At 34.0% G+C, this 16,177-nt stretch overlaps 2 protein-coding genes across 2 annotated transcripts; one reads left to right on the top strand and one right to left on the bottom strand.

Moving 5' to 3' along the window:
- The first annotated feature begins 1,596 nt into the window (after positions 1-1,596).
- LOC104088472 (imidazoleglycerol-phosphate dehydratase 1, chloroplastic) lies at positions 1,597-7,469 on the top strand. Its single transcript, XM_009593142.4, has 8 exons — positions 1,597-1,918; positions 2,443-2,564; positions 4,428-4,532; positions 4,775-4,867; positions 5,546-5,620; positions 6,218-6,280; positions 6,433-6,542; positions 6,945-7,469. Exons 1-8 carry the CDS (start codon positions 1,663-1,665, stop codon positions 6,970-6,972), a joined length of 852 nt encoding a protein of 283 aa, XP_009591437.1. The 5' UTR covers positions 1,597-1,662; the 3' UTR covers positions 6,973-7,469.
- Positions 7,470-8,160: 691 nt separating this feature from the next.
- On the bottom strand, positions 8,161-12,621 carry LOC104088471 (photosystem II D1 precursor processing protein PSB27-H2, chloroplastic). The gene is made up of 4 exons (XM_009593141.4): positions 12,426-12,621; positions 11,933-12,047; positions 10,413-10,807; positions 8,161-8,542 (listed from the first exon to the last, which is right to left on the bottom strand). The coding sequence occupies exons 2-4, from the start codon at positions 12,009-12,011 to the stop codon at positions 8,405-8,407; spliced, it is 612 nt and encodes a 203-aa protein (XP_009591436.1). The 5' UTR covers positions 12,012-12,047; positions 12,426-12,621; the 3' UTR covers positions 8,161-8,404.
- Between the last annotated feature and the right edge of the window lie 3,556 nt (positions 12,622-16,177).

Raw genomic sequence — 16,177 nt, forward strand, 5'->3', positions numbered from 1 at the left:
TTCTTTGTTCAATATATCTATAATTGATGTACTAGACTTAAGGTAGATATCATACTGGGATTATCTTATCCAGTTGGTGTGAGTTCAGGAAAAAAAAAAAGGGAGGGAATTTATGTTTATAATGTTGTCACAACAACTGACAATAATTGGAAGTTTGACATATTTTATGCAGGCGCACACATATTCCTTGCTATATTCTTTATCTGAAACTCAAAACTTTGGCAACAGAGGACGTGCAGGCTTGTCTATTTTGTTCTCATAGTACTTACTTTCCTATAAATGACCATTTCTTGTTAGTTCTCTAAAAGAATCAATAACTATCATGGCAATCAAGCGATTTGTTCAAAGGAAGTCTTTTGCGATGGATTCATACACAGGTTTAATACCTTATCTTCACTGTGTAGTTAAGAGAAGGAAGTTTCTCCAAGGATTTCAAAGGCTCGAGAAAGGGAAAAGCCTTTGTCCGTCCGATGAAGAAGGGAGACATAAGTTGATTCTTCCGAAGAATAGGAAACCAAGTGTTATGCCAGTTTGTGGGTTATGGAGATGGTAGTAATTTAATTCTCTTGAACACAAGAAATTATTTTATCTATTGCATCCTTATGTTATAATGCTACTTGGAATTTCTCAAACAACGGTCATTTCTTCCTTCGTACAAATTTTTGTCATCCACACAATTAATCATAAGGAAAAAGAAACATTGCTCGTGTCGTCCCTATTCCAGTTTATATATTGACCAAGATGATTAAATAACATGGTTCTATCATCTATGTCAAAATAACTTTCATATCAAATTAATTAGTATTCAGTATGTATAGAGCACGAATAGATGTTTTACTTGTCCTCTGAATTCTTTATGGATGTACGATATTAGCATTTTCTTCTACTTTAGGGTCACTTTTGCTAAGTTCCATTGGCACAATAATATGACCTACTCTGACTATAAAAAGGACGAGTCTGCTCTCATGAACAAGTAAAGTTGGCAAATACCACAAAACCATAAATAATGAAATTGATCTAACCAACAATTTGAAGGACTCCAAACTAATAACTAAACTCGGTTGGATTATCAAAGAAGGATAATTTTCTAGAAAGGAAGCAGCAATATCAGTATAGGAAAACAAAAGGAACATTAGTTATTTAAAAATAGTTGCAGTGGTCTAGTGACCAAAGAGATAGAGTAACAACCTCGAAAATTAATACTGGAATTTCATCAAAAGCAAAATTAGATGAAGTCTTTATAACAAAAAAAAATATGTAAGAAATAGTCGTTAATCTATTGTGTCCATCTTTTTTCCTCCAAATCGTATTCTCCTTCTTTATCTATGTCTTTTTATGTTTTATAGAGTTCATCTTGATAGAATTGAAAGAATTTTTTTTTAACCCGTACACACATATAAAAGACTGTTTACATTATTGATACAATATAACCTATTATAACTTAGTTAGTTATCATATTATTTTTTCAAGATCCAATTAATACTCATTAGCAATTACTTAACTATTATAATTTTAAGTGACTTGATCATGTAATTGACTTTTATAAAAGTCAAAACAAAAAAGAACGCGAACGGCGTCGTTTCTAATTGTCACTCCTCCTCCTTTGTTGTTCCTTGGTCAAACGAATAGCTCGCAATCGTCTCTCTCACTCTCTCTTCACATATGGAGCGATCAATTTCTCATCGTCTCTTCAACTCCTCTTTTTCTTCTTCTTCTTCTTCTTCTTCATCTCTACCTCCTCTTTTCAATTCAACAACTAGGGTTTCACAAACCCTTCTTTTCTCCACAAATAAATATCAACAAAAGTCACAACTTTTCACTGGACTACACCACAAACTAGCTACTACTTCAATGGCAGCTCAAACAACGATTCCTCACGCTTTTGATAATGGGTCTTCGATTACTTCCTCTGAAACAGGTAACTCCATTTTCCCTACCCAATAATGGGTTTCACTTCTTTTCTCAAATAGGTTCTTTTTAAAAAAAAAAATGAAATGGACTTGAATAGAACATAATGGATACGGTGAATTCATATAGATGACTTTTACTAGTTTGGGATTGAGGCTTAGTGGGTTGATTATTTAGTGTTTTTTTTTTTATTTATTTATTTCGGAAGTTGGGTTTACACTTTTTTCACTAAGAGTTTAAGTTCCATCCACGGACGATGTAAAAAATATTTACGCAATCCCTTCAATTATGAGATAATTACAAGTAAATTCTTTAATAAGCATTAACTGGTAATCTGGTAACAATGGTGAGTAACATACTATCACAGGTTAAACTACATTGGTGGTGTAAAAATATCACTGTCAAAGCATAGAATATAACGTAAATTCTAGACTTTGATAGCCTTGTAAAGAAATGTGCTCATATAGCTTACTCTTAACTAGTTTGGGATTGAGGCGAAGTCGATTTGATGTATTTATTGGGGTTTTTTGATAGGTCGTATTGGGGAAGTGAAGAGGGCTACTAAAGAGACAAATGTGTATGTGAAGATAAATCTGGATGGAACAGGTGTTGCGGAGAATAATACTGGGATCCCATTTCTTGATCACATGTTGGATGTAAGTGCTGCTATTTCTTCTGCTGAAAAAAAGACTTCTTTTTCGCCTGATAGTTTTTTCTATGAGTATTTTAAAAATAAAAACAAAAAATTGATGAGTTTTCACCTGTTAGTTAGTAGTACTTACTCTTCGTCTCATTTTATGTGACGGTGTTGGATTGCCTACGGAGTTTAAGAAAGAAAGAAAGAAAGGCTTTTGAAACTTGTGATCTAAAATAAGCAATAGAAAAATGCGTGGCTAAAAATTCATCTCAAAAAAGTGTCATTCATTTTTTGGATAGGCTGGGATGGAGTGAGTAATAAATAAATAACAGAAGTGTTCGGGCACACATTTAACAAGGTATCAAATTCAAGTCTCTCACCATCCTTCAATAGAAAATATTATACAAACTTGGGTAGAAAAATCAGGTCGGCACATGAGGGCGTATTGAAGGCTTAAAAAAGAAAGAAAGAAAGAAAGAAAGAAAGAAAGAAAGAAAGAAAGGCTTTTGATCTAAAATAAGCAATAGAAAAATGCGTGGCTAAAAAATCATCTCAAAAGAGTGTCATTCATTTTTTGGATAGACTAAGTGGGCGTTTGGACATAAGAATTGTAAAATTCCAGAAAAAAGTAAAATTATTTTTCAAGCGAAAATGGTATTTGAAAATTAGAGTTTGTGTTTGGACATGAATATAATTTTGGGTTGTTTTTGAAGTTTTGTGTTTGATCTGAGTGAATTTTGAAAAACAACTTTTTGGAGTTTTTCAAATTTTTCATCTTCAAGTGAAAATTTGAAAATTTATGGCCAAACACTGATTTCGGAAAAAAGTAAATTATTTTTGAAAAAAAGTAAAATTTTTCTTATGTCCAAACGGGCTCTAAAACTAATAGTATGCCACATAAAATGGGATGGAGTGAGTAATAAATAAATAACAGAAGTGTTCGAGCACACATTTAACAAGGTATCAAATTCAAGTCTCTCACCATCCTTCAATAGAAAATATTGGGTGGAAAAATCAGGTCGGCACATGAGGGCGTATTGAAGGCTTAAAATATAATGTCGCATGTCTAACCGTATATGCTTTTAGAGTTAGAACATGCTTAATTTCTTGAATATCATGTATCCTAATGTGTTATACTTAGGTAAAACAGCCCGAACAATAAGGACTTGTTGGACTACTCCTGCATTTCCTTTTCCTTTTGGCAAAAATATGAAGCTTGTTCAAATCTTGTTCCCCTATTTTATACCAAGGGTTCGGCCTAGTGGTCAATGAGGTGGGGTGAGAATCATGAGGTCTTAGGTTCAAATCCCAGTGAAGGCAAAAAAAACCCTAGGTGATTTCTTCCTAACCTAAGCTTTGATGGGCCAAGTTACTCGGTTCCCGTGCTGGTAGGAGGTGGCAGGTAGCTGGTGGAATAGTTGAGGTGTGCGCAAGTTAGCTTAAAAACCACCGTTGTAAGAAAATAAGTAGTTGTAGAGATTTACCTCAAAGGAGAAAAGCAAAAAGGTTCATTTATTCCTTTTGTTTCAAGAGTTATTGTTTGTGTACACCATTAAGAAATAAGATAACTGCAGAATAACAGGAAAGGATTTCATTTGTGATTTGTATGCCTAGACCTTATCTCTTTTCTTGTCCATTTTCTAGAAGAAAAATACGGACGAAATTAAATAGTTAAAGATTCTGTCTTTGTCCTTTCCTTCAATTACATGTTAAGTTTTCTACTTTTTATGATATAGTTTTTTTCTGAAGTTTACGATCTAATTTATATTGCTGGATGTGGATGAGTAGCTATTTGGTTTCTACTTCTCAGCTCAGTTGCTGATTTACATCTGCAATGCTTCTGGTATTCTGCTAGTACTGAACTTTGTTTTTATTTCCTTAGCAACTCGCTTCACATGGGTTGTTCGATGTGCATGTAAAAGCAACTGGGGACATTCACATTGATGACCACCACACAAATGAAGATGTTGCACTTGCCATTGGAACTGTGAGTTCTCGAGGAGCTTATAATTCAGTAATTCAGAAGTATATTCAGAATCCCATGTGTTCGTTCCATGTCTTGGTCTCTTTACTCAATTTTATCTGAGATTGGTTGCGACATCTCGTTTTGACGGAGAGGCTTGTTTACTTGCTTGTGTCACTCCTCATTGTGTGTGGCATTCCTTAGTTTTTTTTCTCTTTAGAGCCTTGACTTCTACTTTGGGTGACTTCTATATTTTGATTATCAAGGCATTGTTGCAAGCACTTGGTGATAGAAAGGGAATCAATCGATTTGGTGACTTTTCAGCTCCATTAGATGAAGCACTGATTCATGTTTCACTGGTAAGTGATAACCTTATGGGAATACTAATTTTATTCCAGGGCAGTCATGTATGTTGTCAGATATTCTCTGTCTGAACTGTAAAGATTATCAGCCTTTTACACCATCACAATGATAACTAATAGACAGCCCTACTGTTATCTCTAGTCAGAATTTTTACATACTTCCACAAAACAAGGTCTATACTTTCTTCTTTATTTCACATGGAATGTGGTTTCTTGGAACCACAAAACTACCTCATAAAATCTTCTATTTTTCTTTATTGAAATATGACTATTCACTGATTAGACAAGAATCACATTTGCTCCGGTGTAACTATTGTCTTTGGTTTTAGATCTTGATCTTTTTATGCAGACGGGTTGCTAGGAAAAAGAAGTTGAAAACAGCCCCATTGTGTTTTGGTTCTTATGGAGGGAAAGAAATTGTAGGACTTTGAATTTACACAAAAATTGAAAAAACTCTGTTGTTTTAGTTTACTTATGATATAAAGAGGAAATTCCTGTTTGTATAAATAGTTGGTTAAATTTAGGGGGTATAATGCATAACTATATATAGTATTATTTTGTAACAGCCACACGAGATATTAAGAAAATGTCATGATATGTCAAATAAAATCATATTGATCTATTTATGCTCATAATCTGCACGTGTATTAACTATTTTATATTTAATTTATATAGGATTTATCAGGAAGGCCATATTTGGGCTATGATTTACAAATACCTACTCAGAGAGTTGGAACATATGACACTCAGGTTTGTCTAATCTTCTTATTCTACTATGAACAGGGTCAGTGTCTCCAAGTTCCTTCATCATTTGACTTCAGTTGTGAATGGGCATTTGTTTCTAGTATAGTAGATGGAAGATTTTCTCTGTCTCCAGTATCAGATAGGTTTTCTCCATTGCTACCACCTGTTTGAATTTGGTTAATCAAATATTAGCTTCTAGGTTTTGATCAAATCTGATGCTAGAACCTTTTCATCCCTCTATTAATGTATATAACAAAATTTAGTTTGTGTACTAGGTTCATAGTAGAACCATCATATTATGGTTTTGGATTCAGATTGTTTAATGTATGAATGTTGGATTTTGGGATGGTATAAATATTAAGTAATAATTTTACTATCAATAAAGTATATCAGTTCAAAATGTCCAAAGATAGAGCATGTGTCAACATCATGTGTACATGCCGAGTACTTTTACAACTAATTGTTACTATAGTTAAGAAAAGAAACAAATTGTATGGTCTCCTGGCCATAAAACATTAATTGTTTAAGCTGTGTAAGTTTTCGTTCATTTCTGTATCTATTCTTTTTGGATCCTGCTGATTTGAATCACATTATTATGCTTAGCTGGTGGAACACTTCTTTCAGTCTTTGGTCAACACTTCTGGAATGACGCTCCATATTCGACAGGTAAATTCTTTTATGACCTGTTCAGGGGGTTTTGGGGTGAGGGGGTTTTTCGGCTTTTTTTTTTTTTTTTTTTGCCGCTTATCTTTCTGCCCTTCTTCTTTACTCTGGTTTTATACTCTTTGTACTAAGATGTTGAATTTGTCTGGTCACAGCTTGCTGGAAAAAATTCTCATCACATCATTGAGGCAACTTTCAAGGCGTTTGCTAGAGCTCTTCGGCAAGCAACTGAATATGACTTGCGTCGTGGTGGAAGTGTGCCCAGGTTTGGTTATTTTTCCTTTCCTTTAAGTTTTTAAAACGGCTTATAATGTGTCAGTATCATTGAGGTTATTGTTTAGGGGTGTTCAGTTTTAATTTCCCTGTAAGCTTGTAGTACTACTTGTAATCGAACAAAATCATTGGGCTTTAATTGTGTAAATAAATATCTTCTTCCTTTCTTCAAGTTACCATTTCTTCACCGCTTAGATTCATTAAAGCTCCTTTCCTTACATCAACCACCAGCAGTTTACACATCACCCAAAAATCCTTTTATATTCAAACATGATCCCGGTAGACATACATGTCACAGACACATGATGATGGGAACTGACGTGTTATGAAAGAATGGCAATTTACTTTGATTTCTTTTTTCTGAACCTCAATTGCCTCCTTTTTATTGGTGCAGCTCAAAAGGGGTTTTGTCCAGATCGTGAAATATCTATTTCCGCAAAGATTCAGATTCTTTGAGTGAAGGTTGGTTCAGTAGTTTACTGCACTGCTGTTCTGCAAGGTATATCATGATTACTGAAGCCTTGTCGCAGAAGAAGATGGATCAATATACACGAGACGCTTCTCTAGCTCTCTTTCAAGAAATTATTTTGATATCTGCAAATGCTACAAGATGAAAGCAGGCAGCTACTTTCAGTATTTCAGTTTTTATATATGATATGTTGGAGGTTTGACTGGTGATGGAGGCATTATGCTTTTGTTTGGTTGTAATCTTTTTTATTACCAGAGGTCATTTGTACTTTCGTGAAGAAAGATTGCTTCTGTTCTTTTAAGTTGCCTATTACAAGGGTGATATTTTAAGAGGATATATGAATGAGCACAATAAAAGGTCTCTCTATCTGGAATGTATAGAGCAATCTATTCCAGCAAAACATGAGATGTAACTTGACCCTATGCTAAGTCCAAGCAATTTTTTTCTGTATTTTGTGGTTACATGCAACTTTGAGCTTTTCATATGTTCTGCATTTTCATAATTTTGATTTTAGCTTTAATCAAAATGTGAGTGTATGTGAGAAACTACAGTCAGCATGGCGATGTATACTCTCTTTGTTCCTTGATAGTAACAAAATGAAAAACAGATACAAAGGGATGTGGATTGTGTTGTCTCGGATACTTGAACGTAGTGGTTTTGGTATAATAGAACATGGGCTTCATGTGAGGTGGGGTGGGGGGAGGGGGAGGGAATACAGGCGTAATGGTAATAGTTGCCGCTTGTGTGATCAAGAAGTCAAGGTGCAAGCCGTGGCGACAACCCCTTGTAAAGTATTATTTAAGACTGTCAGACGTGCCATGAATTGGTTTACTTGCTTCAGTGAAGGGCTTCAATAAATTGAGTGGTGACTAGATTACTCACCTTTAACATTGCAGATTACATAATATATTTTATATCAGAGTTCTTTGAAAGTAGGTTGCATAACATGCATTCATGGTTACGCCCAAATGAAACCTTTGAATTGAGGAACCTTTTATTGTATTCGGATAATATTCCTTTCTTTGTCTAGTGTCTATTTGTCACAAAATTTAGGTCACATTTGGAACAGATGATTTGGTCACCAACATCAAACAAAATATCATTGCGACAGGGCTGATGGAAAGAAGGGGAAAAAAACAAATGCAACCAAAAATACTTCAATAAAATGTATCTTTATCAAATAGACTACATTAGTTGAGCATGTCCTCACATCTCACTCAAAAAGAAAGGAGAGTTCACTCGTGAGAATAGTGCAACAGAAGATACTATATCACATTAGCCTCTTTTAATATGTAAATCAAGAACCATTTTAGAATGTATTTTTTTAAATAGTGGTGTCTATCCTTGTCCGAGTCGGCTTGCGTGCACCTTGAATATACCCCATGTTACAATGCTTCTTCTGCTTTATTCAGATCATCTAAGATCTCTAGCTTTATCTCTTCTGGAAGTGGAGCAGATGGGCCTGCCTTTGAATAAAAGCTGGCCAAAGACCTAATAGCTTTCTCTAGCATAACATATGACTCCTGCAAGTACAGTACTATGTCAAAACAATGACCAGATGCAACAAAACTGGGGAAGACATGGATGTGTTTCAACTCTCAAATATTTATGTTTCCACTACAGGAGGAAAACCCCCCTAAACTATAACTTTTAGTATTTTGCATGCTAGAGTAGATTGATGCATAAAATCATCAGCATGTCAAGAATTATATATCATGTGGAGTCTTCAGCTGGGTGTAGACAAGTGCGGTCATGACAAGACTCGAGGAAGAAGCCCCAGCCTAAGTTGCTCGGACTCGGGTGCTGTGTCCGATACAGGTGTGGATTTAGAGGTCGAATCTTTCATGATCTAAATTTTAAGATTCAGGGGTACGGATCCAGATACGGGTGTGGTGATTCGGCTAAAATAGTTCAAATATCTAAAAATATGTTTAAATTATGAAACATTATATGAAAAACTTACAAGGTATTCCGAGAAGGAGAAAATATTGATCAAGAGGAAAATCCGAGGAGATAAAAGGAATTGGACTCACATATAAATTTTTATATACAAGGTATTCCATTTTCTTTGATTTCACTCTAGATAGAAAGGTGTGGAGGTCGAGCATTAGGGTCGTAGGTTAGGGGGTAGTCAAGCGTTTTCCCTCGTTGTACCGGCTAGTCTGATAGAGTTTTGTCTAAGACTGCTAGCAGTTTTTGTTGTGTGCACACTATTTCTCTCGTTTTGCATAGTATGGGGTTATTTGCTGTCTCTTTCGATGTTGATTATTATTTTTCTGGTTTCTTTTGTTGTTACGGATTTATTCTTGTGTTCTTTTCTAATATTATTGTCTCGTCTGTTAAGCCGAGGGTCTTCCGGAAACAGCCTCCCTACCCCCCGGATACGGGTAAAGTCTGCGTACACTCTACCCTCCTCAGACCCCACTAGTGGGATTCTACTGGGTGGTTGTTGTTTATCACTCTAGCAGTTTTTAAACCGAATTCTCCATCGATTTTGGTCAAAATACCCAAAATCGGTTGACCAAATCCAGTACGGATCCCACACCCATGTCGTGCCGACACAGGTGCAGCACCGAAAGTGACGAGTCCGAGCAACTTAGGCCCCAACTAACTCCATGCAAGCAGCCGCAGCAGAAGGGGAGCAACTATTCTTTGGAATGACTGGCGTAGGTCCATGAAAGTAAAGGATTTTTACTAATTGATAAGGTTATATCAGACTTCTTTCAGACAGTTGATTTGCACAAACTCTAAAGCTATTGCAACTGATGAGTTAGTGATGAAAGAAGGCAGTAATTCTTGCAAAGGTGCATCAACAACCAGATTTCTTCTGTGTTCTTTTCTGCAATCTGTGCTCTAGCACTGCCAAACTCAAATGCATAATTGAATTGGAAGAGCATGCTCCCACGCTACAATAGTTTTTGGCGCCGCAAACGTGACTCTAAAATGAGAAAACAGCCACTAGAAATCTTTCTAGCTCTGCTAGCTAAAGAAGTGCGAGAACCATTTACTGAACAGCAGAATTTTAAAAAACGTACAGGTAGATGTTTGAGAAGAAATAATTTCATTTCAAGACATTATGCAAGGTAAAATTTGGAGTTACTCTGACTTTAATTTGTTGATCATGGAGATCTAAAAGGTGCTCTAGAAACAAGAAATAAACTTTGCACTGTTGACGAATTATAACAACCACCTGAGAAGTCTGAGGTTCTATGAAATTGAAATTTGAAGTTATTATGTCAGGCGAGCCTCTTCCTTAGCCAACAGGAAATATTTTCCAAAATTGCTGTGTATATTTGGAAACAATGAATCCATAATATTGCACAAAGTACTACAACTTTTCAATGAGCTACAGTGCAATAACATTCTACTTTTTGTTTGTTGAAAAAGGATTACCTCATTGACTACTGATTTTTGCCCTCTCCATCCACCTAGGTATTCCCTGATGGATTCCTTTGCTGCATCAGCTGTTCGTCTAAACTTAGACATGTCGTTCGGGTCTTCCTTTACTGATTCACGCAATGTCGTCACCACCTCTCTTGCAGATTTCAAGTAATCCTTTGGTAAAACTTTTCCTGACTTTGTTTTCTCATTTGGATCAAACAAGGACTTAATAGCCCCAGCCACACCTTCATCCTTGTCTTGAAACTCTTCATCCTTTGCGCAAGCTGGTAGCACCGTTAAGCCGCAGTTGAATGCTATAAGTGTAACCAAAGGACTAACAAGAAGCTGGCGCCGAGTTGCTTCTTCTTTAGATGATAATATACCAGAACTCTTTGATTGTAGTGTATCTGTTTTGTTGAACAGAGTTGCAACCAGGAAAAGAAAATTGTCAAGAATGAGGAACGATTCAATCATGATATTACGTAGATAAAGTACTCATGTGAGGTCTATAGATGTCAAGGACACAGCACAATATAAGACGACGAAGAAGAAAAATCTGACTAGACATCAAAACAACCTCATGATGATCGAGAACGAAAGAGACAAGTAAACCTAAAAATAAAGCTAAGACACACTTAGCTGTTCTCCTTTGGATATAATAAGAAAAAAGGAAGGAGCATGTTCACAGAACAGAAGTCCTAGTACTATTATCATCTATCTGTTAACAAAATTTTCTTCCTTAGTTTTGCTTATCCTATGTGTCTCCAAACTCAACTTAGTTCGCCAGTCCTTCACTCGCAAAACAAGTCTAATACCTTATCCCTCTAGGTAAGCTACCTATTCCTCAGTCAACTGTAGGCTATAACCGTTGAATTGTTGCAATAAACGAGAATGGTCACAGACTATATCAGATCAAAGACTGAGAATAAGTGCAAATGGAATACTAGTTATGCAATTACAACTAAGACATGCATTACATAATAAGAAATGACCAAAGACAGTTGGATTACACTGCCTTACTTTCGACCAGATGGACCAGCTCCTGGGATGGGGGTTCCTGTTTTACAGAGAAAACTGCAACTTAAAGAAATTCTATACTAGGTTCCCATATTCATCGCCCTTCCTATTTGTTATAGGATTCGAACACTGTCATGATAGTGCATGTATAACGTGCTATCTAGAGTTACCTAAAACCCTTTGGGGTTGCCCAGTTGGTTTGGAGGGCGGTCATCCACACGGATGACCTAGGATCGAATCCCCTCAATGCCTTCTGGGTTGATCCTGTCGCACATGGCTTGCCTAGTACGGATTACCTCCCCTGTGTGGTTTGCAGGCTATTACACAGGGGAGGTTTACCCAGTGCGCATCAAGTGTAGCGGCTGCGGGTTTCCCTCTTAACAAAACAAAAATCTAGAGTTACCTATAGTTATAGGTCAATTTAACTTGATGGCATAAAAAATATATACAGTGTTAGTGCTACTAACAGAACTTAAACTCGCTGTTAAAAACATCAAACATGCAAAAACGCTTACATTCGTCACTGCCTTGAATCTTCTTAGTAGAGCTGGAAATGGAAAATGGACAAACATTCATCGGAATAAAGAAAGCCATCCTAACTCAAGCTACCCCATAAATATCAGAAGAAACCTTCATAAAATAAGAACCAAGTCAGAGTCATTAGCTAATTACATTATCAAAAAGAAAGAACAAAGAATCATTAGCTAATTAATCCAAATTAATACATATAAACTGATTTTGAAACAACACTTCTCATTTAGCAACATGCAAAGTTCATTTTTCCAAACTCCATCCATAAATGTTAACAGGAATACCAATATGCTCCTATATAAATTGGACCTCCAGAAATCAAGAATGTATAAATAACAGTACCAAAATAAAATTATTTTCCTCTTAACCATAAAAGAGAGGGAATTAGGATAGGCCCAAAAGTATTGAATTAGCATTCTTTGGGTAATTTAGTAGCTGAAATTACTACCAAGAAAGCAATAAAAATAGAACACCCACCAAAGAATAGACACATAGAATACTCAGTTTGGGTGGATAGAGGAAAATCTGGAGAACAAATATAGGTGGAAATTGACAGAGAAGAAGAGTGGCAGTAGCAGCAGCTCTTAGTGATAGATACTACAGACAGTCTTGTGAAGTGAAATGTATGAGATATCTTTCAGTTTGGTTCACAGATTGAACCGTCGAAGGGACAAAATTATGGGCAAGTTACTTTAAACACCCTCATATTACAACTTCAGTTGCACTTGGGTACCTTCAAAGTTCTGCGTGTAAGCGGAGGGAACTAAACAAATAACACACGTACATAAAATAAAATTACTTAACTACGTAGTATAATTTTTTAGCGAAGGCTCCGCCGGTGCCCACTCAATAATCTCCTCTCCTATCTCTCCTTCCTTTTTGTTTATCCGTAAAATGATACAGTTAAATTTATAGCGTGGTTTATAAACAAACGATTCAATTTTATCTAAAAACGATAGACAAATAAGAACAAAAATAAAATTAGCGACTGAAATTAAAGGAGATAACAAGCCTGATTAAAGAATTAGACTTTCCGATGACAAGAGTGGATGTAATGTTCAAATATTAAAATTGAGTGTAATATGATAATAGATTATAGCTTTTCGTATACATAATATTTCATGTCCTACAATGTAACAATGGTTATTAATCCTGCTATTTATATCCCTTTAGGGGGACAAGATCATCAAATCGGTCCCCTCTTAAATGAGAATAAAATCGCAATTGATGAGGCATAACGATTGGCTTTAAATGCAGATATTCTCTATAACAGTTGTCCAATGAATGTTACCCGATGACAAAGCTTCAGAATCTTTACTATCGGTTGCTCTGTTTTCGAGGCTGGTACGGTGCTGATTGTTCGCTGCTTGCAACTGGTCACAACTGTTTGCCGACTCATACCCTACCTGTCTTCAGTGCCACGTGTCGCTCTGTCAATATTTTAATGTAGAAATATTTTTTATGTATTGACGGTGTGAAAAATATTACATGATTACATATAATAAAAAAAGAAATTTATTCTTAACTTACAATTAATAGTATGTAACTTATTATAAGAAGTTAAATTATACTGATACAATTACAAAGAATTAAAGTAATTTTTAAGTACCAGTTGACCAACGTAAATACCATAAACTCCACAGTAACACTTTCACTCTAGTTTTATTAGTTTTAGATCTCAGTGATAAGTATTATTCTCTCTGTCTCAATTTATGTAATGGTGTTTGACAGAGCATATAATTTAAGGAGGGAAAACGTTTAAAACTTGTGGTCTAAACAAGTCATAGATAATTCTGTAGTTATAAATCATATAATTAAAGGTAACATGAATATGCTAAAGTTAAATTGATACTAAATATAAAAAAAAATTGTTTTTGGACTAGCTAAAAGAGGAAAAGTATCACATAAAGATAGCGCTGTGAAAAGTTTCGACGTGTTTAAGATCCATTTTAAGGTTATCCGGCGTAAACGTGTTGTTTTCATGCTAATGAGAGCTAATAAATATAATAATACCATTTGGACATGAAAATATATGTGGGACATATGGAACATATTAAGTATGTTTAGAAGTAGGGAAAATAGTTTAGAACAAGTTGAAAACATTAAGTGGAAAAGATGTTCAATGTCGCACATAACCTGACTTTGACAAGTATAACTCTCAAGCTATAAAGAGCTTTTATGTAGTTTTTAATTCTAAATTGTATCCCTTCGAGCCTAGTTTTTGATGTTGCAAATTGTTAATCAATCTGAGCTCCGTACGAAAAGTTATGAGCATCTTACTAAAAGGTATATGATAAGGTGTAATGAAACCCTAGTTTATAGCATTCATAGGCTTTAAATGATGAATTATATTGGCTCCAAAGAATATTATAATATTATTGTTGGATTGGTTAAAGGTAAATAACTAAGATTCTCCTAAATTGGAGGATTATATAAACTACTCAGATTGAACTAGTATAAAATAGTTAGATGATCAAATAGTGTTGTTATGAGTTGGTTGTAAGGGTGGCAAGTGGGTCGGGCCCGGTCCTAAGTGGGCTTCGTGGGCCCGGTCCTATGTGGTCCGGTCCTAAACGGTCTCGGGTTTCGCGGGCTTATTGCTGGAACCGGCTCGGAACCGGGATCACGAACTAACGGGCCCAACATATTTTTTATTTTTTTAATTTTTTTTTATAAAAGTTAGAGAGAAAAAATAGTAATAAAGATATATAAGCTATATTCGATTAATATACTATATATACATCTTAAAATATATATATATATACATTTTAATATATATATATATATATATATATACTATATTATATATACATAGTATATAAGCCATATTCGATAGTATATATCTTAAAATATACTATATATACATCTAAAGATATATATTATATATAGTAAGATGTATATATATTATAGTATAGTATAGTATAGTATAGTATAGTATAGTATATACTATATATACAACTAGGGGCGGCCCAACCCTAAAGCAAGTGAAATACTTGCTTTAGGTCCCAAATATTTAAGGGCTCCAAAATTACTAGTATTGTTTTATATATAGTAGTATATTATTTATATAATTATCTTTTATTATTGATAAATTTATTTCTTTATTGTCATATTAATTTTTAATAACTCGATTTCTTCCTCTAATTAATATAACTAAAATAGTTTTCTGTCAATTTTTTTTTTTACTTAATTATATTTCTCTATTCATTAGTTGGTCACGTAACTATATCTAATAATCTAACTTATTATTTATTTTTCTAACATAAATTATACTCTCTCCGTCCCAATTTGTATGAAAGTATTTGACTGGATATGGATTTTATGAAATAAAGGAAGGCTTTTGAAACTTGTAATCTTAAATAAATCATAAAAGTTTTTGGGCTAGAAATCATCTCATTAATGGTAAAAAAAAAAATTAAAGTTGAATTGTTACCAAATATAGAAATGGACTTACTTAAAAAAAAGAGTCACTTATGTTTTCTGGGTTCTCCCATTTCAGTTGTGATGCAATCAACGTTAAATTCATTTAATATTCTATATTTATAAAACTAAGTTCTCAATTTTTTTAATTCCACATCCTCACTTGTCTAATTTTTTTAAAAGCGATGTTCATTAAATTATATATATATATATATATATATATATATATATATATATATATATATATATATATATAAGGCTCTTATTAAGATTTTTCTTTAGGCCTCCGATGAGGTTGGGCCGCCCCTGTATACAACTTAAGATATATAAGTCATATTCGATTTATATACTATATATATACATCTTAATATATATATATACACACACACACACACACTATACTATATATACATAGTATATAAGCCATATTCGATAGTATACATCTTAAGATATACTATATATACATCTTAAGATGTATATAATATATATTGTAAGATGTATATATATTATAGTATAGTATATACTATATATACAACTTAAGATATATAAGCTATATTCGATTTATATACTATATATACATCTTAAGATATAGGCTTATATATATATATATATATATATATGTATATCGAATATAGCTTATATATCTTATGAGATGTATATATAGTATAGACTATAGTATAGTATAAATATAAGCTTATATATATATATATATAAGCTTATATTTATACTATACTATAGTCTATATATCTTATGAGATGTATATATAGTATATTATATACTATACTATATACATATTATATGTATAGCTT

Source organism: Nicotiana tomentosiformis, chromosome 9, assembly GCF_000390325.3.
Source record: "Nicotiana tomentosiformis chromosome 9, ASM39032v3, whole genome shotgun sequence".
Classification (NCBI taxonomy): Eukaryota; Viridiplantae; Streptophyta; class Magnoliopsida; order Solanales; family Solanaceae; genus Nicotiana; species Nicotiana tomentosiformis.